General features: G+C 54.2%; 1 protein-coding gene across 1 annotated transcript in view; it reads right to left on the reverse strand.

The window, feature by feature from the left end:
• Nucleotides 1-25,482, reverse strand: part of TFEB (transcription factor EB) — a 46,721-nt gene that overhangs the window by 4,445 nt on the left and 16,794 nt on the right. The window contains exons 2-4 of the mRNA XM_054698778.1: nt 2,010-2,265; nt 1,667-1,921; nt 1,141-1,218 (exon numbers count right to left, since the gene is read on the reverse strand). Of these exons, the coding sequence (XP_054554753.1) occupies nt 1,141-1,218; nt 1,667-1,921; nt 2,010-2,243 (567 nt within the window). The 5' untranslated portion in view covers nt 2,244-2,265. The remainder of the gene's footprint in view (nt 1-1,140; nt 1,219-1,666; nt 1,922-2,009; nt 2,266-25,482) is intronic.

Raw genomic sequence — 25,482 nt, forward strand, 5'->3', positions numbered from 1 at the left:
CAGGGCTGGATCCTGAAGTGCCGGGTTCCGATGGTAGTGAGACCGGTATTTTGCAAAGAGCAGCTAGTGGGATTAAGCAGGGTTCTAACGGGGGCAGAGCTGAGCTCTGGAGAGGTCTCCCCAGCTATTGCCAGAGAAACACACCAAGCAGCCACGGGCCCAGAACTGACACGTGTGCCCTCCCTCACTGTGCCTCTTGGTTTTGGACTCAGCTGGGCCTGGCTCGCTGCTGCTGAGCCACTGGGCAGTGGGGATTGTGCCCCGGGGACTTTCCTCAGAGTGGCAGCTTCAGACCCTACTGGGCCAGGGCTAGGAATGGAGTAATAGGGGCCAAGAGTGAGCAGCTAAGGTGCAGGAACTCCAGAAAAGGGTTAGGGCACCAGCAATTCCTCCTCTCCCTGTAAAAACCTGTCACCCTGATGCAGAGCTTGCCCCCAATTTCTTTCTTTATCTAACCTCCCCACAACCCTGTGCATAGAAGGCATTATCCCCATTTTGTAGCAGAGGAAATTGGGGCTCAGAAAGATTGAAGGACTTCCTAAAATCATAACCAAAGCCAGAAGCCAGACCTCTTGATTCCAAGTCTGGCTCCTTCCCACCTGTCACCCCACCTCTGCCCCAGAGGCCCAGAGAGTTATCGTGCTGCCAGGAGCCCTCTAGAGGGAAGGGACAGTCAACCCCATGTCACTAGCCCCAGAATGAGACACAGGTCTTTGCCCGCTGGGCTGTAGCCTTGTAAGGGGGGGGTGCCCCAGACCCCAAAGGGATTCATCAACTCCAGGCCATCCTGTGTCACACCTCCCCCGCCAAGAATGCTCTTCTGCACCCCCACTCCCAGAAGCCCAGTGCCAGTGCCTCCTGCCCTGCCCTCACCCCACCTCAGGAACCTCCCCCCACTGCCCAGCCACCTCTCCCCACGGGAGCCCCCTCATGCACACAGGCTGAGGCATGCCTCTCTGGATTCTTAATTCTGCTTGGCCTGGGCCCCCATCACAGGACTTGATGGCAGCCACTCTCTGCAGTGGGATGCAGGCCCCTGCCCCCGCCGGCTGCAGGAATCCCTCCATCTCCAGGCTCAGAGTCTCTGCAGGACCTCTGCCCCTTCGCTGTGCCACGCCCACCCGCCCTGGCAAACAGTACCGTATTGGGCATCTGAGTTTCAGGGTTGATGTAGCCCAGGACATTGTCCAGACACATAATGTTGTCGATGACATCAAACTGAAAGAGAGAGAACCCGGCTGAGGAGGCCCACCAGTAGAAGGGCTGGACAGCCACTGACCGAAGGTTGGAGTCCACCTCCCCCAACCTGCTTATCTGTGGTTGAAAGAAACAGGCCCAGAGAGAATGCCCAGAATGTGCTGCCAAGTCCCACAGGCCCCCCGGCCAGGCCAGGGCTCTTCCCAAGGAGCCAAGCTGGCTGGGGAGATTCCTTTAGATACCTTCTGTCTGGACAGGGCCCTGCAGATGTGCTGGGCTCTCCCATTTCTCCCTAACAGTGTTTTCAGAACTCACAATGATGTTTCTCCTGTGAGACTGTGGGCCTCTCCTCAGACTGGAGCCCCCAAGGGTGCACTTCACCTCACTTCTGCCATAAGACTAGGCGCCCCAGGAACACAGGCCCCCAGCCCAGCCGCTGCTGGCCCCCAGGGGCCAGCTCCTCACTCACCTCCCTCTCGGGGTTGGAGCCAATGTTCAGCATGGCCATGGGGCTGTTGGGAGCACTGTTGCCAGCTGAGGAAGACAACACGTGTCCGGCCCGCACCCCGGGAGAGGCGGCCGGCAGGGGCTTTGGGGAGCCCTGCGCAGGGCTGATGTGGGCAGCGAACTTGTTCCCATAGGTCTCAGACAGGTACTCCCGCACCTTCTGGTCCCGGGACTGCTGCAAGTGGTAGGAGGTGGGGTTCTCCAGGTAGGACTGAACCTGTAGGGAGGGAGAAGGCGAGGGCTCAAGTGGGTCTTAGACCAGTGGGGTGGTGCACAGGTAGGAGGGTGTGGGGGGCAGGCCCTACCTTCAGCACCTCCCCGGGCACAGGTGGCGGAGACTGGAAGTGCACAGGAGTGTTGATGGCAGGGGTGGGTGGCCCTCCTAGCTGCTGCTGCTGCTGCTGCTGCTGCTGCTGCTGCTGCTGCTGCTGCTGCTGCATATAATGCATAACGGCCTGCTGCTGCATGCGCTCCCGCTGCTCCTCCTGTTGCGCCTGCTCCCGCATGAGCTGCATGCGCAGCCCGATGCGCGACGCCATGGCGGCTGCTGGTGGGGGCTCCCTGTGGATGGGGAGCAGATTGTGAGGCAAGGTCTCCAAGCAAGTGGGTGACAGAGCTGAAACTGGAGCCCAGGTTTTCCTAGAGGGGCCCCTCTTCTTCATTCATTGCAGCTGACCAGCCACCCAAGGTTGGAGTCAAGCTCAACCTCTTTCTTTCATGCCCCACGGTGACCCCATCTGATCTGACCTCAAATACCCGTCCTGCCACCACGTCGCTGCCAGCAGTGTGGGCCCAGCCTCTATCTATGGCTTCCTGAAGAAGCCTCTGAAAGTCCAGACAAACTCTGGTCTTGCCCCACAACATTCAACTGGCAACTCAGGAATTAGAAGGATCCTGTTAAAACCTAAGTCAAATTCCATCCTCCCCCCTGCTCAGAACTCTCCATGGCTCCCACTCGTCCAGAGTAAAAGGCAAACTCCTAACCATGAGAGGTCGTCTAGGATCTGTCCCAACCTCATGGTCCCCTCTAACCCCAGCTCCTCCCACTCTCCCCATGTTCCATCTGCTCTGGTCACACCACCAGCCTCTTTGCACACACCAGGCATCCTCTAACCCCAGGGCTTTTGCACACGCTCTTCCTTCTACCTGGGATGCCTTTCGCCAAGATACCATCAGGGCTTACTCTTTCACCTGCTCCAAGGCTCACATGTCACTTTCTTATGGAGGCCTTCCACAAGCACCCTATTTGAAAACTGCAAAATCCCTACCTGACCCTCCCCACAACCCACACACATACACACTCCCTGTGCCTATCCCACTTTCAGATTTCCCCACACCACTATCACGATCTTAAATCTGATGCATTTTTGCTTGCTCTTTCATTCTAGTATATCTCCCTAGGAATGCAGGTGCCTGAGGACAGACCTTTTGTTTGTCTCCTTTTTGTTTGTTCCCTGCCTCTAGCCCAGGGCCTGGGACCTGACAGCTGCAGGATGAATGTGCACTGGGAATGATTACTATGTCAGAAGCAGATACTGGGGACACAGCAGCAAGCCACTGTAGTCGCTGAGCTGTGGACCTGTGGTGTAGTAAACTAGAAAGGCAAGTCCCTAGGCCACTGGAAGCATGAGTGTGCAGAATGGACTGCTTCAGGGCACAGGGAAGGCCTCCCACTATCCAGCTCTGGTCTTGGATGTGTCTCAGTGGGATGCGGGTGGGGGTGGGGGTTGGCAGAGGGGCATAGTCTAGAAGGGGAAGACAGGGCCCATTCTCTCCCTCACTGGGCACATCCCTTCCCCTCACTGGGCCTGCATCCCAATGCACAAAATGAAAGGGTTGAACCTGGTTATTTCCAAGGTTCCTCCCACCTGGACTGAAACTCTGAAAGGTGCAGGGCCCCTGGGGGGTACACAGACTCCTCAGAGGTCCTAGCAGGATCCCGATATAGGATCAGGGATATCGTAAAAGGCAATATAACTTCAAGTTTCAGCAATGTTATTAAACAAGGCAAAGGCGGAGATAAATCCCAACTCTTCCATTTCCTTGCTCTGTGGCCTTGGGCAAGGCACTTAACCTATCTGAGCCTTACTTTCCTTGTCTGTGAACAGTTTCTACTTCAGAAGGCTGGTGAGAAACATTTTATGAAAATAATGTCATCCTACGAGAGCATGGCTCTGGGTAGACTGAGTGAGTGAGTGAGTGAGTGAGTGAGTGAGTAATGAAAAAGCTTAAGATTAGCAGGGTAAGCTAGCCACTGTATGCCACAGGCCAGAACTGCTCCCCAAGGTGCTAAGAGAATGAGACCCAGACGTCTGGGGGTGGCAAGGAAAGCAGCATAGGCTGATGGGGTCTGCCTAATGCCAGACATCTGACTAACTTGGCACCAGTGGAAGATACTGGAAGATTCAATGAAAAGCATCAGATCATAGTAATAATGCTAATTTGTATTTATTTGAGTATTTACTGTGTACTGGGCACTGTTCCAAGCACTTTAACCTCAAACGACCCCATCGATGTGCTAGTTTGGGCGACTCTTTTTCTCTCAAAGATGAGAAACAGAGACAGAGGAGTTAAGAACTGGCAGCAGGAAGACCTAACCCCAGCCAGTCAGTTTTGAGCCCATGCTAGGGAGGAAGGAGAGGCTTGGAGACCACGAGGCAGAGCTGGGGAAGGGCCCAGCCAGGTTGCGTGTATGGTTCCTTCAGGGCCAGGAATGGAGCCCAAGCCACCTGACCTCAGCCCAGGGCCCCTCTACCAGCACAGCTGCTCCCTTACAAAGCTGGAAGCTCCATCAGCCTTGGTGGGAGTGCTCAGGGGCCCTCACCTCTCCACCCTTCCTCCCTTTTCTCACCCCCCACCAGGAAGCCTGGGCCCCAGGGGTCTGTGCCCAGCTTCTAATAGTCCCCAAGGAGAAAGGAGCAGAAGCCCCCACTCGCCTTCTCTGTCCTGTGGCAGGGACACAGCTGCAGCCCCCACCCATGTGCCACAGAGGGATAGCCTGTCTTTCCCCACTATGCATACCAGCCCTACAGACCTCATGGGCTCCAACCCAGGCCAGCCGGCTCCCCTCGCAGCTGCACCCCTACACGCACACTCACACACAGTGCTGGGAACCCGCCTCCTCAGGAACAATCTGACTTCAGTTGGCCCCTGGGGTGGGCATGTGGGCATTGGGCCTGGCAGTGCCAGGCAGCACTGGGAGGACTGCAGGAGAACAAGACTTTTGTTTCTCTGACAAGGGCAGGCGTCTGTCCTCGGCTGGGCCACAGCTGGCTTTGCTGTGAGAACTGTTCTAGGCCCTGTTAAGACTCTCACGGGTCACACCAGCCTCAGTTTGCTCATTTGCAAAATGGATGCAGGAATCCCTGTCCCATGCCTGCTACAAGTCTGTGGGAGCCTCCTGGAAGAGGATTTCGGGGCATTGTGAATGGCACAGGTCTGGACCTCTCAGTCTTAGCCTGTCTCCAGTCCTCCGAGAGAGGGTGGCTGGGTGGCAAGGCAGAGCCAGGCTTTCCACTCCCATCTCCACTGTCAAAGCTGTCAAGCATCCCACCACCCTCCCAACTCCCCCAACCCCCCAACCCCCCCACCCCACCCCCACCCCGCCTTCCCCAGCCACTTCCTCTGGCAAAGTCCCAACCTCCTCCCATGGTGCTCCCCCGCACACAACCCTTGCTCTGAGTTGGCCTGGGAGGGGTGGATGGGTGGTTCAGAGAGGGGCTTGAGGGGATTCCGGGGAAGATAGGGTGTTCCAGGCGAGGCCCCTTCAGCCTCAAATGCACCTGCTCACTTTCAAAGGCTGAGGGTCCACTTGCAGTGCCCCCAGCCCCCAAGCCCCACCCCCAGGGCCCAGGAAGAGCTGAGAGAAGGTACCGGAGAAAGAACCAAAATGCCCCAAGGCCCCTTCCCACCATCTGACCTCCAGACCTGCCAGGCCAGGAAAGGGCCCATCAGGGACAGGGAGGTTCCCGGCCTTCATCACCAAGTAACACTTCCCGAGGGATCCAGTTGATCTAATTTCCCAGAGAATTACTGCCCCTCCCTCGTCCCATAGAAAGCATTTCAAGGGCTAAAGTTTCAGTGGAAGCAACAAGGGCCACCCCCATCTGCACCCCAGAACCCACCAGCCACCTTCTGCCACTGTTCATCCAGAACCTCCCACCTGACTCTATAGCTGCCCTAAGCTGAATCCAGGTTCCAGCTTAGTGGAGACCAAAGGGGGCTTGGCAGTCCAACGTGAGCAACTGGGCCCGCTCTGCGGGCTGAGTGATGGGCTGAGTGATTTAGAGAAAGCCCCTTAGCCTCTCTGGGACTCAGTTCCTCCTCAGTAAAATGGGGCCAATAACATCACCTGCCCCCAGAGTGGCTGTGAGGATGCAAGGAGCCTCCAGAGAGTGGGGAACTTGCCCAGCTGCCCCTGAGGTCATTAGTAACAGGTGGATACTGGGTACCCTCCAAAACCATGAGTTCCTCTGGTCACGGGCAGCAGTGGTTCCACACCACCTGTGTGGGCCTCATATCCGTCATTTACACCTCAGTATGAACAGGCTGGTTTGAAGCTTTCCTGGGGACACAGAGGGGCAAGCTGGGGAGAAAGTACTAGACTCCAGGAGGGAGAGGCCAGGAGAAATAGAACCTGAACAAGAAAGTCCCACATAAAAGAAAGTGATCAAAGATAGAGCATGCGTGGAAAAAGCAAACTGCAGAATAAAATGTACAGCCTAAGCCCATTTAGGCAGGAAATGAATACATGTGTAGAAAAGACAAGGGGGATGACAATACTGGCAGCTCAATGCTTCTTGAATGCTTGTCCTGTGTCAGGGCTGGTCCATGAGCTTTTCAAAATATTAACTTACCTGTTTTTCACAAAAGCCCTATGAGGCTGTTCCCAATTATGAGGAAGAAACTGAAGCCCAGAGAGGTGAAGTAACTTGCCCACAGTTACACAGCTGAGCAGCAGCAGATGGAGCGTGAACACAGGCCCCAGTCTTTATCCACTATTCCAGACTCCAAGCCAGCCCCCCAAGCTATTCAGAATGGTTGTGCCTCTGGGGGTGGAATGGGGGCTAGTTCAGGAGTTTGCATAATTTCTCATTCCACTTGCAAAGCACTTAACTCTACGTGAATATGTGCTGCTCTGATGATTCTTTCAACACAAGGGGAAAGAAAGTCAGGCAGCTTGTAGATCCAATCATGTCCAAAGGGGGATTCCCTCCAGCCCTGTCCTGCTCAGCGAAAGCTTGTTAGGCCAGCCAACCCTGAGGGAGGGCACTAAGTGACCACCAAAGGAATAGGGCCAGGAGCAGCTGCCACCCGCCAGTTGGACCTAAAAGGGTGGTTTCTGCTCCATCCCCAGACTTGAGCCTTCGGTCTTCATGCTGTGCCCCTCAAGCCTTTCGTTGCCGAGGCAGGTCCCTTTAACTGCTTGTGGGGCCTGAGCTACCCTGGGATTTGTCTGCTTTCTGGAACAGGAAACAGACAACACACCAAGTCCATTAGCCAGCAGAGAAAAGCACCCTGTGCTCACGGAGCACACATACTAGCATGGCCACAGCAGCCCATGCTGGAAAACGCCCAAATCAACAGGGAGGTGGACAGAGAAATGCTGGTCCACCCAAACCTAAATGCTGCATGCAACCCCAGTGGCTCTCCTGGAAGTCAGGTTGAACAGTGGGAGCAGACAGCAGGAGCTGTGTGTCTAAAATTCCCAAACAGACAAATGGATCTTCTGTCTTAGAAGTCAGGATCCTCATTGCCCCTGGGGCAAGGGCTGGAAAGGGTGCAGGGCAGCTTGGGGTGGGGCACTGGGAATATTCTGGAACTTGATGCAGGTGCCGGTGACTTGGGAGTGATTAGGCTATGAAAATTCATCCAGCTGCTCACTCACAATTTGTGTACTTTTCTCTGTGTGTTTCATTAAAAATGGGCATGAGGGGCCTCCCTGGTGGCACAAGGGGTTAAGATGCAACACTATGAAGCTATCCACAGTCACTGCAGCACGAGTTCGATCCCCTACAGCACAGGTTTGATCCCCAGCCAGGGAGGTTACCCACATGGCACAGCAGACCTCTCCTGACATCCCCGCTGCTCCCTTCAGCAGGGTATTTCAGTCAATCCACCTGTTCTGTTCCCCACTCTGTCTCTGGTGAATTCTCTCAGCCCCCCACACCTCTGGCCTGTACCCCAGTTCTCGTATGCATAAATAAATAAATCTTTTTTAAAAAATGGACATGAAAGTGAGGACAGACCTTAAAGAAGAGTTGGGAGGATTACAGACACACAAGTGCGGCCATGACTTTCAAATGCCTTTGCAACTGTGGCTTCCTACGACTTTGGAAAAGCAATTTGGCAACATGTCAAAGCCTTAAAAACATACCCACTAGGAACTGGAAAATGCAACAAAAAATATCCAGTATCCAAGGAAGTAATTCTAAATGCAGAAAAGGCAGTTATGCATAGATGCCCATCAGGTATTATACAGAGAAAATTCAAAAATAATCTCAATGTTCACCAATAGGATGGTTGAACAAATTATGATGTATTATTCCTGATTACAAATGTTAATATAGGGATATGTCAAGTGACAAAAAGTAGGATGCAAATTTGTATATAAAATCTGATCATCAACATCTATAAATATGTATAGAAAAACCTCTTGAGAGGAAATGACCAAAAATATTATTGAGTCCTTTGGATGATGCCTTCATGAGTGGCTTTTTATCTCTTGGAATGTTGTATATCTTTCTAAATGGGAAAAGCACTTTATATTAATAGCGAATGCTTTGGGGTGCTTACCCTGTGCCGGGTATTGTTCAAAGCACCATATTTAATGGCCACAATCACTCCCTGTGAGTAGCAGCACTGTCCCCTCTCGACAGACGAGGAAACAGGCAGAGAGAGGTTGTCACTTATCAAAAGTCACAGAATTAATGGCGATGCTGGCTCTACCCTCACCCTGGGGCTGACAGCTTGGCCTTGGTCCCGCAATTGGGGCGAGGATTGCCACATATTATTTTAAGGATCCCTACTCAAAAAGGGTTTTAACAGTTGAAGGGTTTTAGCAGTCAATCCTCCCACCCAATCTGGGGGACACAGGTGCCCAGGGCAATGAAATAGTATGGAATCCCCCAACACAGGCAGAAAAAATTCTGCCCTTCCTCAAAGGGCAGAGATAATTTCCTGTATTCCCAGAAAAACACGTGTCTGGCGGCTGAAACAACAAAGTGTGTGAGCCCAGCGGCAGGGACGCCTGTTTAAGCCATTTATTACATTCCGAGCCTCTGTGGTCGGAAGATGTTTTCCTCTGATCCAGCCTGTTGCAAACCGCCACTTGTGCAGGAGCTGCCGGGTGGCGGCAGAAGGGAAATCGAATGACCACTATTCCCAATAGGTGCCAAGGCTCCTGGGGTAGGGGGAAGCACCCCGTGACCTCCGGGTGAGTCTGCAGCCTGGGGAAGGAAAGAGAGGGAAAGATTCCAGGTTTGTGCTTTGCTTTCTCTTCCCCGAGGCAGAGGGTAACAGAGAAAGGCCCAGTGAATCAGGAAACAACAATCCACAGTCTCCACACTTTAGGACAAGGCACACCAAATTACCAAGGTGGTCACGGGTCCCTGCAGGAGCCTGGGAGAGGGTTTGGGAGGCATCAGTGGACTTGGACACAACACAGCGGGGGCCATAGGCATCACAAGCTCCCGCGGAGCACGCAGTCCTGTCCACAAGATGCTGGGCACTGGGCATCACAATGCTTGGGATCAAGTCTCAGCCGGGCCTAGCTACAGTCTGTCAGTCAAGCGGGGCTCCGCAGCTGGGCCACTCCTCCCTCAGCGCTGCTGTGACCTAAGTCGGGATGGTGGGTGCAGAGCCCTCTGCGCGTGGGCATAGGGGAGATGCCTCCACTCCTGCCACTTGTCCACCTCTACTGGGGCACCACTGGATGAGTTTCCTCATGATGATCTGCTTAAATTTCTTTTTCAAAAGGGCCCCCTACAACACACACACTCACACATACACACACGCCCCATTATCAAGGCCCCCACCCAGGGCAGAAAGGCCTTGGGCCCACTTTTACCAAGTAACCCTCTTTGTTTCCTCTCTAAAAACCTCAGGTTTTAAAAGATTTTCTTTTCACCGCAGTGCTTGGGAAGAGGCGAGTGGGTAACGATGCCCCACCTTTGGGTTCATTGAGCTCATGAGTAAGCCGAGCACTTAGGCCAGTGCCTGCACCGGGAGAGACCTAGAGATAGGGGCTGTTAGTGCATTAGCTGCAGTGGGTCACTGGCTGACCATGAAGCTATGATGAGGACCCTGGCTGCTTCCAGTATTGACAAAAACACATGACTCACTGCTGGTGAGTGTGCACTGTTTGATTAGAAGGTACTTGGTACCAGGAGCGGTAATGTAGAAAGTGGTCCATGCTTTTGACATTTTTACTTTAATGTATTGGTCTTTTTCCTTTTTATTGAGGTTTAATTTATCCCAGCAAAATGGACAAATTTGAAGTGTGTATCTCCATGAATTTTTACAGGCGCATACCCCTTAGTAATCACTACCTACAACAAGGTGGAGAATATCTCTATCATCCCAGAGAGTGCCTTCCAGGACTCCACCCTGTTCCCCTAGAAGGAACCTCCAGTCTGATCTCTGTCCCCAGGGGTGAGTGTACCTGACCTCATACAGCATCTACAAGCTGTTCAGGCAGGACGTGGTTCTCTGCATCTTCCGTGCAACACAATGATTCAGCCAAGTGGGAACACTCTTGGAACGAACTCCACAAACAGGTTTTATGGACTCCCACCCCCACCCCAAACCAAAGAGGTCCAAGACACCAAGGACTACAAATCTCTTAATGTCATCACCACCAAAGGGAGAATTGCCAGGAACTGAGGGTGGAGTTAAGCAGCCAGACACGTGGGCCTTAGGGCTCCATGGTTTTTCACTAGCTTTCGGAGTGCTATTGGGGTCCCAGCTCAGCGGAACTAGTAGGACACATTCACCAATTTATCTCTTTTTCTCCCTTGAGTTATTCCTTTCTTCATTTCCCCTTTTTGTAAAAACAAAACAAAACAAAACAAAAAACCTTTATTACCCTTTTTTGTGTGTACCTGCAGTTGAGTCTCATTATAAGTCCCTTTCAGGTACAAGGTTGAGGACCCACAGTCAGGCCAACCCATTTCACAGTGGAGTTGCCCTGTAACAGTTTGTGCAGGCTGATCAAACCCCTGTTTGTGATGAATAAAGATTGGGAAACAGATAGTGAGTTACAGAGGAGGCCAAGTCTTCAAAGGGTGATCTGTACAATATGCATCAATGGAGCAGAGCCAGACTCAAACCAGGGGCATGCTCCATTCCAGGACCCACCGCAGAATGCTGCAGAGCTAGAGGGTGATGCTGGTCAGGGACTTGTTCTTAAATTTCTGGACTCAGGCAGAAGGTATGGAAGAGGTAAAGGAAGAGAGAGGAGGCACTAGACAGCCAAGGAGCTCCCAGCCTGCTCAGCGGCCTCCGGTCCCACAGTCAGGCCCACAGGAAGGGTGGGAGCAGGCGCCTCCTGGCTGGCCAGCCTGTTGGCCCAAGGCAAGGCAATTGTGCAGCAAAGGAACAACTTCAAAGGCAATCCCAGTACAGAGAAACGCCCATCCCATCCCATAGGGACCAGCTGCACCCTGGCATGAGGTCTGCCCTAGGGCACTGCCACCACGCATTGGGGAATGAGAGGACATATACTGGGGGTCTGCGAAGGAGAAGTTATAAAGGACCTGGGAGTGTCTAACTTTGTGATATGCAAAGATGCAGCCCAGCCACACAGGCAGGCTGTCTCTCATGCATATGTGCGTGTACATTACTTCATCCTGCACCCATTTATTTCCTAGATTGGAGTGGGGCAGGGGGACTGAAACCCCTCATTTTCCCTTGTACCCCTGTACTCATCACCCCTGACATTCCATCTACCTGAGCATCCTGCCTGGGGCCATACTACTTTGTTCTCTGTTTTTTTTTCCTTGTCACCTACCAGTCTCCCCAGCTACAAGGAAACTTCCACCGAAATCGCTTTCATCTGTGGAAACTCTACCCCATCCCACCCATCAGACTTTCCGAATGGAGACTTAGGGTCCTCCAAGGCTGGTTTTCCAGTGGCCCAACACATGTTCAATTAGTGCCCGGATACTCATCCCACAAGCACTGGAAGTCCCGGCTATGGGCCAGACACTGCCCGAGCACGTGACCCATGGTCAGAGCTCACGCATCTTCCACAAACACCTCACTGGACAAACTGCACCTCTGGCAGATGAGAAAACCGAGACTCAGGAAGGTTAAGTAACCCATGCAAGGTCATACTGCAAGGACACAATGAAATAGGGAGGCCAGTCCAGGTCTCTCTTGGGTGGGTGGCCAACCCCCGCCCCCCGCCACCATGTTGCCCTTAGTGAATCCTACAGAGGGCCCCAGAGACACCTAGCCAGACCTTGACCCTCCCAGATGCCCCAAGCCCCATTGGCCTGAAGATACTCTTCTGCTAAACAGCTAAGACTGATCCGTGCCCAGAGGCTCTGGAGACTATATATCTGAAGCTCACTGAGGCAGTTAATGTGGGCAATGAGAGGGCCTCAGCAGGGAATTACATCAAGCCAGCTGGACAGAAATGTGATTACATGGGCCAGGGATCTGGTTCTGGACTGCAGCAGAAATGTGGAGTGGGTGGGGGTAGGGATTAGCCTATAGCTGGCTCTCAAATGGTAAAGGGGCCTAAAGGGTAAGGGAAGGGGCTCAAGATGGGGCCCTGAGCCCCTGCTGACCTCCCATCCACCCCAGCCAACCTTCTCCCCTCTACCGACTAAGGAAATATCAGCCAAGTTTCTGTGGATGCTAGGTGAGCCCACAGCAATACCCCCCCTCCAGAGATGACAAGGCTCAAGACTGCTTGATTGGTTACTGAGTCACCATGGATTTGCGGCCTAACACTTTGACCCTCAGGAATGAATCTGAAAGGGGTCCCACAGTTCCACAGGTCCAGCACAGAAGCCTCAGATGATACCCACAGGCAGACAGGATAGAAACAACTACATCCGGCTGCCATACTGTGCCCAGCTGTGTGATCTCAGCCAAATCCTGTCCCCCCTCCAGACCTTAGATTATTGGCTGGTCATGCACAGGGCCAGGTGGACCCCCTGACAGGCCTTCCCACTCTGTGCAGGCATGCTGAGAGCCTGGGCAGCACAGATGTGGCAAGGCCAGGTGTGTGGACTACAGGGCTGGGAAGGAGGCAAGGTGTTTCTCTTCACTGTCACTTCTGCTGCTGCCAACACTCAAGAATTCCTTCTCCAGAGTGGTGGTGGCATTAGGCTGCCTTTGCTTTTTTATCTCCTGGAGAGAGAGTGACCCACAGCCTAGTCTTTCCGTCAGCTGCTGGGGCAGGGAAGGTTCATCGACTTGGGCGGAGAGAGAACGCAGCGCAGGGGACACGGAGGAGCACACAGCCGGCACACATAGTAGCTTCTGGTTCCTGGTCCCAGGCTTTCCTCCAATTCCAGCCCAGGGTCCAAGCCACCGAGGCCCCAGGCCCGTAAGTGCCCCCTGCCCGCCTCCTACTCTGGGGACCTCCTCTCCTTCATCCTGGCTGCCCCAGCCCCGTGCCAGCCTCTCTAATCTCCCAGGAGCTTGGCTCATCCCCTGCAATGAACTACACTTTGACTTCCTTTCTAAGAGTTTAATCTGCTCTGAGTACTTTGAAAATAACCTCTTTATAACCTGAAGCAACCAGGCTTTGCTAAATAAAAGAAGACATTGGGGAGAGGGGAAGGGGAAAGAAAAAAACCATCTGAGAGCATCGAGGATTGCATTTGGTTCACAGCAGAGAGCCCACCATCTCCCAGGTACAGCCACTGAGTGCTTACTACGCACCTGACATTGTTCTGACTTGATACAGAGATACAGAGTATTGATTTAATCCTCAAACAACACTGAACACCCATCTCGCAGAGAGAGCAACCGAGGCACAGACAGGCTGAACACACACCCAATATCACACCGCAGGCAGGCAGTGGAACTGGAGTGCCTGGCCTGGGAGCTTGCACACCCACCCGCTGCCTGCACAGGCTGGTAAGTGCAGGGAGTACCAAGGTGGCAGTCTGTCAGGGAAGGGCCTGAGGCCGGGGAGGCGCCTTAGGCCATGTAGTGGACAGCTGGGCTAGGCAGGTGGGGCAGGACACCAGCCCCACTCAGTTTAACCTCTTCCAGAACTATCCTTGATTCGGTCCTTCCCCTCAAGGCAATCCCTCTCCTTCCCCATCCCAGCCACCCAGAGTTGCCCCCACCCCCACCCCTGTGGTCGCTTCTCTGACAGCTCCACCTACCCTGGGCTGCATCTCCTCCTCCTCAGGCATATCCTCTAGACACTGACAGACCAGAGTTCAAGTCTGACTCACCTACTGTGTGACCTAGGACAGGCTCTTAACCTCGCAGCACCTGAGTCTCCCCATCTGCAAAACAGGATGGCAGAAATGCCACCTGTCTCAAAGCGCTGTCCTGGCACCAGAGGGCTGGTCTCAGAGTGTCAGTCCTCAGCCTGGGGAAGCAGAGCCCCTAACTGGGGTGGAGGTGCAAGAAAGCCTTTGACATCCTCGCCGTCAAAGCACCAGCCACAGGCACCAGCTCCCCTGCGAGCTGATTAGAAATTCCCAAACTGACTAAGGCAGAATCTGCACTTGAACTAGGCTCCCAGATAAGTTAAAGTCACTTTACTTGCCGCCCGGGGTGTTGGGGGTGGAGGGCCTGGTCACCGGGTGGGAGGAGACAGCAGGGAGGAGCAGGCCCGTGTTGGCCAGAGAAGGGACAGGCAAGGGCTTTCTGAATCCCTCTGTGAACCTGAGCAAACAGCCCTGACTACGGGCCAGGAAGCCGAGGTGGGCCGGGAGCCAGGGCTCTTCGGGATCTCTCAGCGCTAGGCCCACCCGTGCAGGAGGGAGAACAGTCGAGGTCTGGGGGGGGAAATTCTGGAACCAGTGGAAAAGCGGTCCCGACAGCCCCGGGTACACGCCCATTCACACACACAGCGCCTCCTACACACGCCGCCCAGTACATACGCACACTCGGCATCCCGTCCACACCACTCAGGACTCGCCCGGAGAACAGTTCTAGCAGAGAGCAGCCAAGCTGAGGAAAGTGTGCGCCCATGCACGTGGGACATGTGTTCCAGAGGTGTGTGTGGGGGGGACAGGCCCCCTGCAGCAGCCCCACTCTTACCTCCAAACTGCTTTGCCCTCCCTTCACCTGCCTAAGTCCCACATCCATCTGAGTCACAAGACACCCAAGTCCTGCTCGTGCAGTTGACAAGGACCCACCTGCAATGTGCCTGCTGCCTGCTCCCCCTCCCCCTGCATGAGCCCACTACCCCACATGGTGAAGAGCAGGGGGCAGCTCTGACCTCACAGGCTGAGGCAGCAATGGACCGTGGAGGCTGTGGCCCCTTTTGCGCACAAACTCACATAAACCCAAGCAAAGCCCACCCTCACCCCTACCACACGGCAGCGGCAGGGGCCCCTGTCCATCCTGCCCATGGACGAGTGACATCTCCCACCTCTGCACCCCACCTTCAGTTCAGATGTCCCACTGGCCTCTTTTTCCACCGCAGTCTGAACTGCTGGGCCCCCTAGGCTCAGGCAGGCACCAAGAAACCCTAAAATGTGGGGTCAGAACCTCAGCAGGCCTAGGATGCACAGTGACTAGGGGGTCAGTTGGGGCTACTGCAGGGTGTATGGTGTCATGGGTTCTGGAAAGACCCTTAGCCTCAAAATATCACCACATTGGGTCCGGAAATCCCTCCCAAGCTTCTGATAGTCACTGCTGGAGAGGTTCCCACCTGAGGCTCTTGTCAACTCACACCCTGGGAGTGGAGGCTGACAGCTGGGCTGAGGGTAGCAAAAGACAGCAAGAGGGCAGCGGCCAGCACTGAAAGCTGGTGGCCATCTCGCCAGGGCAGCCCTGCCAGCATGCTCTCACCAGGAGGGGGCACTCTGTCCTCCTGACACCCCATAAGGCTGGGCCCAAGAAACCAGAAGCTACCGGCCAGGGCATAGGGTCCAGTGGGGAGGGTTTTAAACAACCCCCTCCACATACGCACCAGGGGAAGTCGAGTCCTATGCCCACTGTCCCCGGGGGGAGGCAAAGTGCTGGTGACCAGGAGGGGGTGGGAGCCCTGTGAGAAGGGAGGTGGGGGGACAAGAGGGGGAATTAACCAGGTTCCAAAATAGCACAGTTGGTTCTGCCTCGCTTCACCCTGCGCAATGTCTGGCAGCTTCTGCTTTCAGTCTGACTCACGCCTGGTGGGGGCAGGACAGGGTGGCCGGCGCAGGCGGAGGCCGCTGGACAACCACAGGAGGCGGCAGGATCACAGACCAGGGGCCGCTGCGCTCATGCACGCACCTACCCTGCTGGGCCTCCTCCCGCCCGCTCTGGGCTTCTGAGAATGGACAGTAGGGGCCCAAGACCCAAGGGCTCCCTCACTGGGGTCCTCCCAGCCCTCGTCCACTCCAGGGTTTTCCCCAGCCATGGTAGCTGCTCCAGACCCAAAACTCGCTTCACTCCTGGCGAGCTCGGGCACACTCCGGCTGGCACCTCCACCTCATCTCCATCTGGGAAGCCAACCTCTCACCTGCCAGAGGAGAAATGACCTTCGGCAGCAACAACCCCACCCTGGCCGACGAGCGAGCTGCCCCCACGGGCCCCCGACTCCCGGCCACACACACAGGTATGAGAGGAACGCTGAGGTCTGACTCTCAAAATTCACAGATGCCCAACCTTCATTTTCTGTCTTTCAACACCAAAAAAGCAGAGAGGAAACAAGTGCCTGGTTTATGTCCGGGTTGGGGAGGAGCGCAATCACTCCTCTCTCTTTTCATTCTCTCCCACCACGGCCTCTCCGTGTCTTCTGCCTCCCAGGTGGGCTGAGACCCGGGCAGCCCACCTGCAGCTGCTTTATCCCTCCTCCCAGGTCAAAGATGCTCACGCTCGCACCTGAGACACCAGCAAGCCTTCCATAAACTCCATCTCTCAGGCCCCGTGCAAACTGCCTCGTTCTTCCTCCTGCCTTCATACCTACACCCCTGTCCAGCTAAGCACAGCCATCCCGTGGGCCGGGTACACAGCAGACGCTCGCTCTGCCAATGCCTGCCCTCCCACGGGGTAGGGAAGAGAGGCAAGTGGAGGGAAGAGCGTCAAAGGCAACACTGTTGGTCACACAGGCAGACACACCCAGCCCCTCCACCCTGGCACACACCTGACCGAACCTGGTGTGGAAGTGAAAACATCCAGGGGGGAAGGCTGTGGGCAGCAGCCCGGGGATGAGCAAAAGGGCTGGGCTTTGGCATGCCTGCTGCAGCCCTATGGCATGTTCTCAGTGGGAATGCACCCACCGGCCCCCACTCCACCTCACCTGCACACCACAGCCCCCTCATAACTCATCCCATTTCTGTGGCCACAGGGTCCCTGAAGCCACAGTGTGAGTCTGTGGGTGGGAGCAGGGATCAAGAAGGAGGGTCCTGCCCTGGGAAGCACCACCAGCAGAGCTTTCACCAGGGACAAAGAGGGGTGTCCTTGAGTAAACTGACCACCGATTGCCCAGTGAATTGCATCCTGTCCCCCACAGAGGGAAGGAACTGGAAGGCTGAGTGACTAAAAGGCAGCCATGCAGCAGCCATGGCTAGTGGCCCCTGGAGGGGAAGAGGCAGGGACAGTAAGAGAAAGGAAAAGGAAGTAAAAAAACCGCTACAATCAGAGTCTCAGGATGCTGGAGCTGGGAGGGGACTGGAAGGCGGCTGCCCCAGCCTGTCTGCGGGCTGCTGGGAGAGGCTGCTGCACGGGTCAGCCGGCTAGCCTTGTGCGGGGCCTGGAAAGCATATGTCCAGCATATGTCAGGACCTTGTTTGTAAGGGTCCCTTTCCTCTGCTATGAGTGCCTAGAGAGATCCTAACAGCTTCCTCCTTATAGCTGTGGCCTCTGGCACATAGCAGATGCTGCTTAAGCATTTGGTGTGGTACTGGCGACTGCTCCAGGTAGGCAAGGTCTTTGTGGGCAGAGAGAGAAGGGAGTGGTGGGCAGAGGGTTAGATGAGAGGCAGACTCCAAGACTGGCTGAGCCACCAGGTCTTGGTTCAGTGAATGTGAGAAGGTTGTCAGTGCCCCAGCCCATCCCCAGAACATCATGGTCCCACCTGCCCATCCCGAGTGCTTACAGCTGCCAGCTTCTGCATCCGTGCCAGGAGCCAAGCAGGTAGCACCCTTCTTGTCCTCAGCAGCCTTTAGCCAAAGACATCCTGCAGTTGATGAATACAGACCCATATTCTCAGCCTGCCCTGTGTTTGGTAACTCTAAGGCCTGTCTACAGAGATTCCAGTGAGACTGAGCCCGGAGGCCCATAGCAGTCACCTGCCCTCTATCACACATTTTACTGGCTTCCTTCCCTAACATGCCTCATTTATTCCATCCTGATACCGGTGCTTCCTGGGGTCACCTCCCAAATAAACCAGCTAAACTCACACCCTTGTTTCAACCAATGGGGCTTGAGGAGGCAATTTGGACACAGTATTGCTAACTCTAAAACTTAGAAACAAAGGGCAAAAAAGGGGCCTCCCTGGTGGCGCAAGGGGTTAAGACGCAACCTATGAAGCTACCTATGAAGCTATTCGCTGCCTCTGCAGCACGAGTTTGATCCCCAGCCCTGCCCCCCTCCCCGATTCCCCGCCAGGCAGGGAGCAGTCCACATGACGCAGCAGACCTCTCCTGACTCCTGCTCCCCTCAGCAGTGTAACTCGGTCAATCTGCCTGTTCTGTTCCCCACTCTGTCTCTGGTGAGTCCTCTCACCCCTACACCTCTGGCCTGTACCCCAGCTCTTATATGCATAAAATAAATAAATCTTTTTTTTAAAAAAAGAAAAGGCAAAAAAAGAGGGGTGAAAGCAAAAGGGCTGGCCTTCCTAGGAAGCTGAGAGGCAGGCACATAAGGCCCTGGACTCAGGGGAGGCTGTCGGGCTGAATGCAATGGTCAAGCACATACCTAGAATTTCCTTCCCTTTGTGAGGCAGGGCTCCCTCAGAGCACAGGATGGAGAGATGAAATAAGGATGTGCCAGGCAGCCTCCATTCTGAGCATGACAATGCCATTAATAGTGGCGGCAAATCCAATAGATCTAACAACCTAGTGTATCTCCAAAGCTGCAGCTGGGATAGAAGCATAGAATGCCAGCATTCCAGGAACTTAGCATGCCCACTCATTTGATCACACGGCTATTACATGCCAATCTCAGAACTAGGCACTGGAGACACCCAGGGAAGCCATTTGATTGAACACTGAGAGCAGTGTCTTGAAGCAGGTAGTTCTGTCCCAGATCTGTCACTTACTGGCTGCATGACCTTTAGCAACTTACTTATATCAAGGGGTCTCAGTATCCTCATGTGTAAAATAAAGATAACATCCATCTTGTAGAGGATCCTTCAGTAAGGATTCAATGTAAAGCATCTGATATTGGTGCTCAAATAAATATTTGATGGGTGACTCCCCGGTGGCGCAGCAGTTGAGCCCTGGGTTGCGAAGCTGCCCGCAGCCTCTGCAGCGCCAGTTCGATCCCCGGCTGCTAGGTGAGGGTCCCACATGGCGCACAGACCTCTCCTGCCATGCCCGCTGCTCCCCTCAGCAGTGTCTTTTGTCCGTCTGTCTGTTCTGCTCCCTGCTCTGGCTCTGGTGAATTCTCTCACCCTTCCCGGCTTCTGACTGTACCCAGTGCTTGTATAAATAAATAAGTAAATCTTTAAAAAATAAATAAATAAATATTTGATGGATATAATGGATGGATAATATAATGGATGCATAGATGGCTATAATGAGTGGGTGGATGCATGGATATAATGACTGCATGGTTGCATATTATGGATGGATGTGTACATGGCTAGGTAGAAGGATGTTTGAAAGGAGGCAGAAGAGACACGGTAGTTGTCTACAGTCTGGTTCCCACGTGACTCACTATCCCTTTCTGCTAAATCTAATATCAAGAAAACGAAAGCCCATCACTTCCTAATTTGTCTGTTAGAGAAAACCGTACCTCCATTTATCAGGTTGACAAAGGCAAAGTAAGATCCGCCTGAGCCTCAGTCACATTACAGGGGAAGGATCGTTCCCTGCAGCATATGGAGGGCTGTGTCAGAACAAAGGGAATCCTCCAGCTCAGTAACCATCAGCGGGGTCTCCCCTCAAGTTCAACTCCACCCAACCCCTATGCTAGGGAAGGTGGGTCAGAGACTAGGGAGAGGAAGGGAAAGCCAAACAAAAACAGGGTGTAAATATGTGGGATGAGAGTGAGTATGGATCACAGAGAGGGACTCAAGCAGAGAGAACGGTTTATTGTCCTTGGAGAAATGGAAAAAGAAAATATTCCTGAGAGAACAAGGGAGTTGAAATAAAATGGACTGAGCAACAACAACAAAAAAGATCATTCCCTGCTCCATCACTTCCAATGGTTCCCCACTTTCCCCAGATAAAGTCTAAACTCCCTAATCACGCCTTTATTTTATTTTTTTTTTTTAAAGATTTATTATTTATTTATTTATTTATTTATACAAGCACTGGGTACAGTCAGAAGCGCGGGAGGGTGAGAGAATTCACCAGAGCCAGAGCGGGGAGCAGAGCAGGCAGAAGGACCGAAGTACACTGCTGAGGGGAGCAGCGGGCGGCAGGAGAGGTCTGCGCGCCATGCGGGACCCTCCTCCGGTGGCCTGGGAGCAGCCAGGGATAGAACCGGCGCTGCAGAGGCTGCAGGCAGCTTCACAACCCAGCGCTCAACAGCTGTGCCACCGGGGAGGCCCCCTAATCACGCCTTTAAGACATCCCGGGCACCTCCCCTAAATAAGTCCTGGGATCAGCATAGGGGGCCTCCTCACTCTCTCCCCAACACAATCTTGATCTAATTTCTACCGACCGTCCCACCTCCTCTCATCTCTGGAAGTTCTGCTCTGGGACCACCTCTTCCAGGCAGCCCACCCTGACCTCACTCGACTGTGATCACCACCTGAGAACACTCACCTAATGAACTCCAAGCCAGGCTGTACATGGCACAGGGGTACAGAGATGACTAAGACAATCCCTGCCCTTACACTGAAGTTCAGGAAAAGCAGTATTACCCAATATCATATTACATTTGTCTGTTACCAGGCCTACTGCCACTGTTACTACTGCTACCAAACTTGTACTGAGCACTTACCACTTCTCAAGAAATGTCTCATCATGTATTAATTCATTTGACCTCCCCAATAACACTGGGAAGTAGGAAATACTAAGATGCCCTCTACTTTGGTTTTTTCAGCTATAGTATTAGCTCCTTGAGCACCGTCCCTGGGTTTTCTCTTTCTCAGCATCTCCCACGTGGCCTCCAGGGAGAGGAGACTCGATCGTGACCCTTCCCGACTCCAAGTGGCCTCGGGGAAGACATATTGTCTGGGACTGGCACCAATGGAGGAAGAGGAGTTCAAGCAGAGTGGGGGAGTCGGGTTCCAGGGTGGGGTGAGAAGGGAGCAGGCTTCAGTGTCCCCTTCTGGCTTCTCTCTTTCCCACCTGTCCCCATGGCCCAGGCCTGGCATTTCACAATCCTGTCGTCAGTGTGCCCTGTCCATTTGCTAAGAGAGCTGAGATGGCACTGAAGAGGCAATAGGCATTATGCCCAGGAGGGGCAGGGGACAAAGAGAGTGCCCGAGAAGAAGGGAGAGCCCCAGCTCTGCCCAGCCACATGGAGTCGGGGCTCATGGAATGGAGGAGCTGAGCCCAGAGAGTGGGACATGGGACCCCTGAGAGCTGAGTCCGGTCTCCTCCACCTTGGCCTGAGGGACAAGGGTGACAGCAGAGGCAGGACCCCTCTGCTGGCCTGGAGCTGGCCTGCCCACTCTGCGGGATCACTGGCCTCAGAGGCCCCTTCAGGCTGGGAAACCTGAGGAGATGGGGCAGCTCAGGACAGACTCTCGGAATAGAAGCAACAGGAGACCTCTGCACCCCTGCCTCTGGGGGTTTGGTTGGGGAAGGGGACTTCCCAGCCAGCCACTGGAGCACAGGAAGGGAAGTGAGAGTCCCCAGCCCTGGCCACACCTGGCTCACCCCCACATTCCTGTGCCCTCCCAAGAAGCACAGGAGACAGACAATGCAGGGGGGCAGGGAAACTGAAGCACAGAGCTGCGAGCCAGCCATCAGCATCATCCTTGAAAACTAAGCACTGCAGTTCTCATGAGCACATGGAGGACTCCAGTGTTGACTCCAGTGAAGGGATCCCTTCACCCTGGGCACACGCACTTTCCAGAAATTGGCCTGTCTGCTTTGGTCTCCAAAGTTGGACTTTGGAAAGGAGCAGCCCTGCCTTTCCTGGGGCCTGGACCTGGAGGTGGGGCATGCAGAAAAGTACATGGGACCTAGCAGACTCTGAACCCAAGGTCACCTGTTCTCAAACCCCAGCTCTGCCACTCACCAGCCTCTGCCTCAGTTTCCTCATCTCTGCACAGAGGAGGAAGGATAATGCTCCTGCTCTTGTATCTCACAGTTGATGAGATGAGAAAACAAATGTATTCATTTGGCTCCTCAATATACTAAATGGTCCCAGTTCCTGTCCTCAGACACATTCACACCCTCCTCGCCCGGCCTCTTCCTTCCTCCTCACCAGGAACCCAATGCTTGGGCCTAGCTGGGGGGTGCTAAAGGAGCTGACGAAGCCACTGCTGTTGATAAAGCTGGTGCCAGGTCCATGGCGGGCACAGGGCCCAAGCATACAATGGGGCTATGTGTGCACCCAGCGTTACCCTGGAGCAGAGCTGGGCAGGCCGGCATCTGGGGTCAGGCCAGGAATTCATTTCCCTGGAGAGGGCCTCCCCACCCCCTCCCAGGCTGCACAGCCCAGGGCCTGGGGAGCAGGCACCTTCCAATCTCCAGCCGTGCCCAGGCAGTGGACGTGACCTGTGGTGGGCACCGGGAGCAGGGTCTCAGAGTCTAGCCACCAGGTTGGGCTGCTCACTTGTGAGGCATTTTTGTCCCATTATATAATCTGGAGCTGCGGCCTCCCCTGTGGGCAAAGGGGAGGTGAAGTCTGCAGGGGCCAGAAGAGGTAAGACAGGCCTGTGTGCCCTCTCCCCATGCAGAGGGCCTCAATCCTCCCTCCCTGGCTTGCTGGGCCCTGGGCCTTCGGCTCAGCACCAGGACCTGGCGTGCACCAGGAGAGGAGCCTCTCACTCCCCAGGGGAATGAGTCACCAGCTGGCTGTAGCCAGGATGGTGCTAGACAGTGGGCAGGTGGAGCCGCTCCTCTCCCCTCCCTGGCAGGTCTTCTCAAGCTGGAAAACCACTCAGCTGGTATCTGGTACTAACCACCATGTCCCAGTCCCAGCCTCTGCAGGCTGCTTCCTCTGGTGCCAGGATTTGGGGCCTTGATGCCTTCCTAGTCCCCATTCTGACTCAGAGCTGCAGGCCTGGGCCACCTCCAAAAAACAAAACAAAACAAAACAAAACAAAACAAAAAAAAAAAAAAAAAACGACCCTGAGACGGGGTGTCAGATTGCAGGTCAAGGCAACCACTTACCCTCCAGTGAGAAAAGGGTCTGAGGCAGGGAGGAGAGGGAATGTGGACCTCTGGAGGGTGGGGGGAAGGGAGGAAGCCAGGCCACCCTGTACCTCGGGTAGTGGCCAAAATGGGCAGATGGGGAGGGGCCCCTTTGTATGAATCACTATCCATTCTCCTCGGGAAGCTCCCGGCAACACAAGATAACTGCCTTGCTCGCTGGCTGGCTGGATTCACACACACTCTCACACCCAGTCATAGCAACACAAATATGTGCCCCTGAGGCAGCCGCCCACACTCCCAGAAGGTCACAAACAGAAGTTACAGTGGTGGCTCCAGCCCAGTGGACACAGTCCGGTGCCCACCCTTCCTCTTACACCCACAGCTCCCACCTCCCCAGCAGGAGCCACATCACACCCTGGGGGCCCTAATTTGAGTACATCAGCACCCTAGTTTTCACCTCAGCAGAACCTGAGGGGGCTTCTGCCTGGTGAGAGGGAGAGACACTTCCCCTGGCCAGGCCCACTAAACTCAGCCTGAGTGTGTCTGTGTGGATGAATGTGTGTCCATGTGTGCCTGTCTGTGGGATGTGTGTGTGTGTGTGTGTGTGTGTGTGTGTGTGTGTGTGTGTGTGACCCAAGAGCAGTGGCTAAGAACGGGCCTTCTGAAGCTGAGCGCATCACCCTCATTTTACAGATGAACAAACTGAAGGAAGTATCTTTGTTCAAGTTCAAGAGCAAGTTCAAGAGCAAGTTGGAGCCTGGTCTCCAGGACCAGGGTATTTAAGGCTGGTCAAACAAAATGGAAGACTGAGAAGGTGGATTGACAGGCGAGAAGAAGAGGAGGGGGTAGGGGGGAGATCTGCCATAGCAGAGGTATCTTTGTGCTGGGCTGCTGTACTGTACCAATTCATTCATTCATTTCAAACATTTCTTGAGCACCTACTATGTGCCAGCACTATAGTGGGGCCTTCCTGCCTAATCTGTGTCGCTCCTGTGAGACCCTGCTTCTGGGATTGAGTGTTGTCTTCAGGGAAGTGTGCAAACCTCCCCTTAAGGAGCAGTCTGCCAGCCCCTCTGTGCCCCATGCCCGGTGCGGGGTCCCAGCAGGTCCTGCACAGGCGCTGCAGGGCTTTCCTGCATGGCCACCTCCAGGCACAATGCCAAGTCGGAGGGTGACAAGGGGTCATCTGCCAGAGACTCGCAGGCTGTTTTTAGCAGCAGAACCCCATTTTCAGTCAAAATTTACCTGGACCTTTAATGTGTAAAACATGAAAATGTAGCAGCACCGTGGGAAGAGTCTGACCACACCACCTGGCTGGCCACTGGGGGCCTTCCCCTAAACTCCAGACAGTCCCCAAGGTACCCACTGGGGTTCTGAGGAAGAGGCCAAAAATCAGCACTCTGGCCTCTTGGTGTTACAGAGCCTAGAGGAAGCAGGTAACATGTTCTCAGGGGATCTGGGACCACATCATCCCCCTCCCCCCACCTCCAAACCAAGACCGCCTCCCAGACTCCCCAGGCAATGGCACCCCATCCCGCACACACAAAAGAGAAATGATAACCGCACCCCATACCTAAAAAAGTCTCACGGATTCAGTTCCTAAAATGTACCCAGTGTGGGGCAAAATGTTCCACAAACACGGAATGTTTTCTTTCCTACAATAACTCGACAGCCTGTGTAGCATCATCTCTATCTTACAGGTGAAGAAATGAATGCTCAGAAAAGGGAAGAGACTCACCCAACTGGTGAAGGGCAAAGCACACATGCTAAGCCACCTATGTGCTCTTGACCCCACAAAGCCGTGCAAAAATCACCAACATCACAATGCCTGGGTATAACCACTCCCTCTAGGCCCCTCATGAGCTCCACCTCACTTGGAGAAAAGCAAAGAAACCTCCTTCCCAGCTCTCTCCAGCAGGACTGCACGGAGCTGCTCACGAACAGTGAATAACAATAAAAACACAACCAGCTCCTTATCCCCCAGCACTTTTACTATTTGGGTACTTCATATATTATTATCTTACTTAATCCTCACAACACAGTCCTCCCATCCTCATCTCATGATGAGGAAACTGAAGCACAGAGATATTGGTGACTTGCCCGAGGTCACATAGAAATTAGCAAAGCCAGGACTCAGCCAGGGAGTGTGGCCCCAGGGCCAGCACACCTAACCACAGAACGGCCCTGCTGCCCTATAATGTCCAAA

Source organism: Talpa occidentalis, unplaced genomic scaffold (genome assembly GCF_014898055.3).
Source record: "Talpa occidentalis isolate TD23 unplaced genomic scaffold, MPIMG_talOcc4v2.1 talOcc4.2, whole genome shotgun sequence".
NCBI lineage: Eukaryota > Metazoa > Chordata > Mammalia > Eulipotyphla > Talpidae > Talpa > Talpa occidentalis.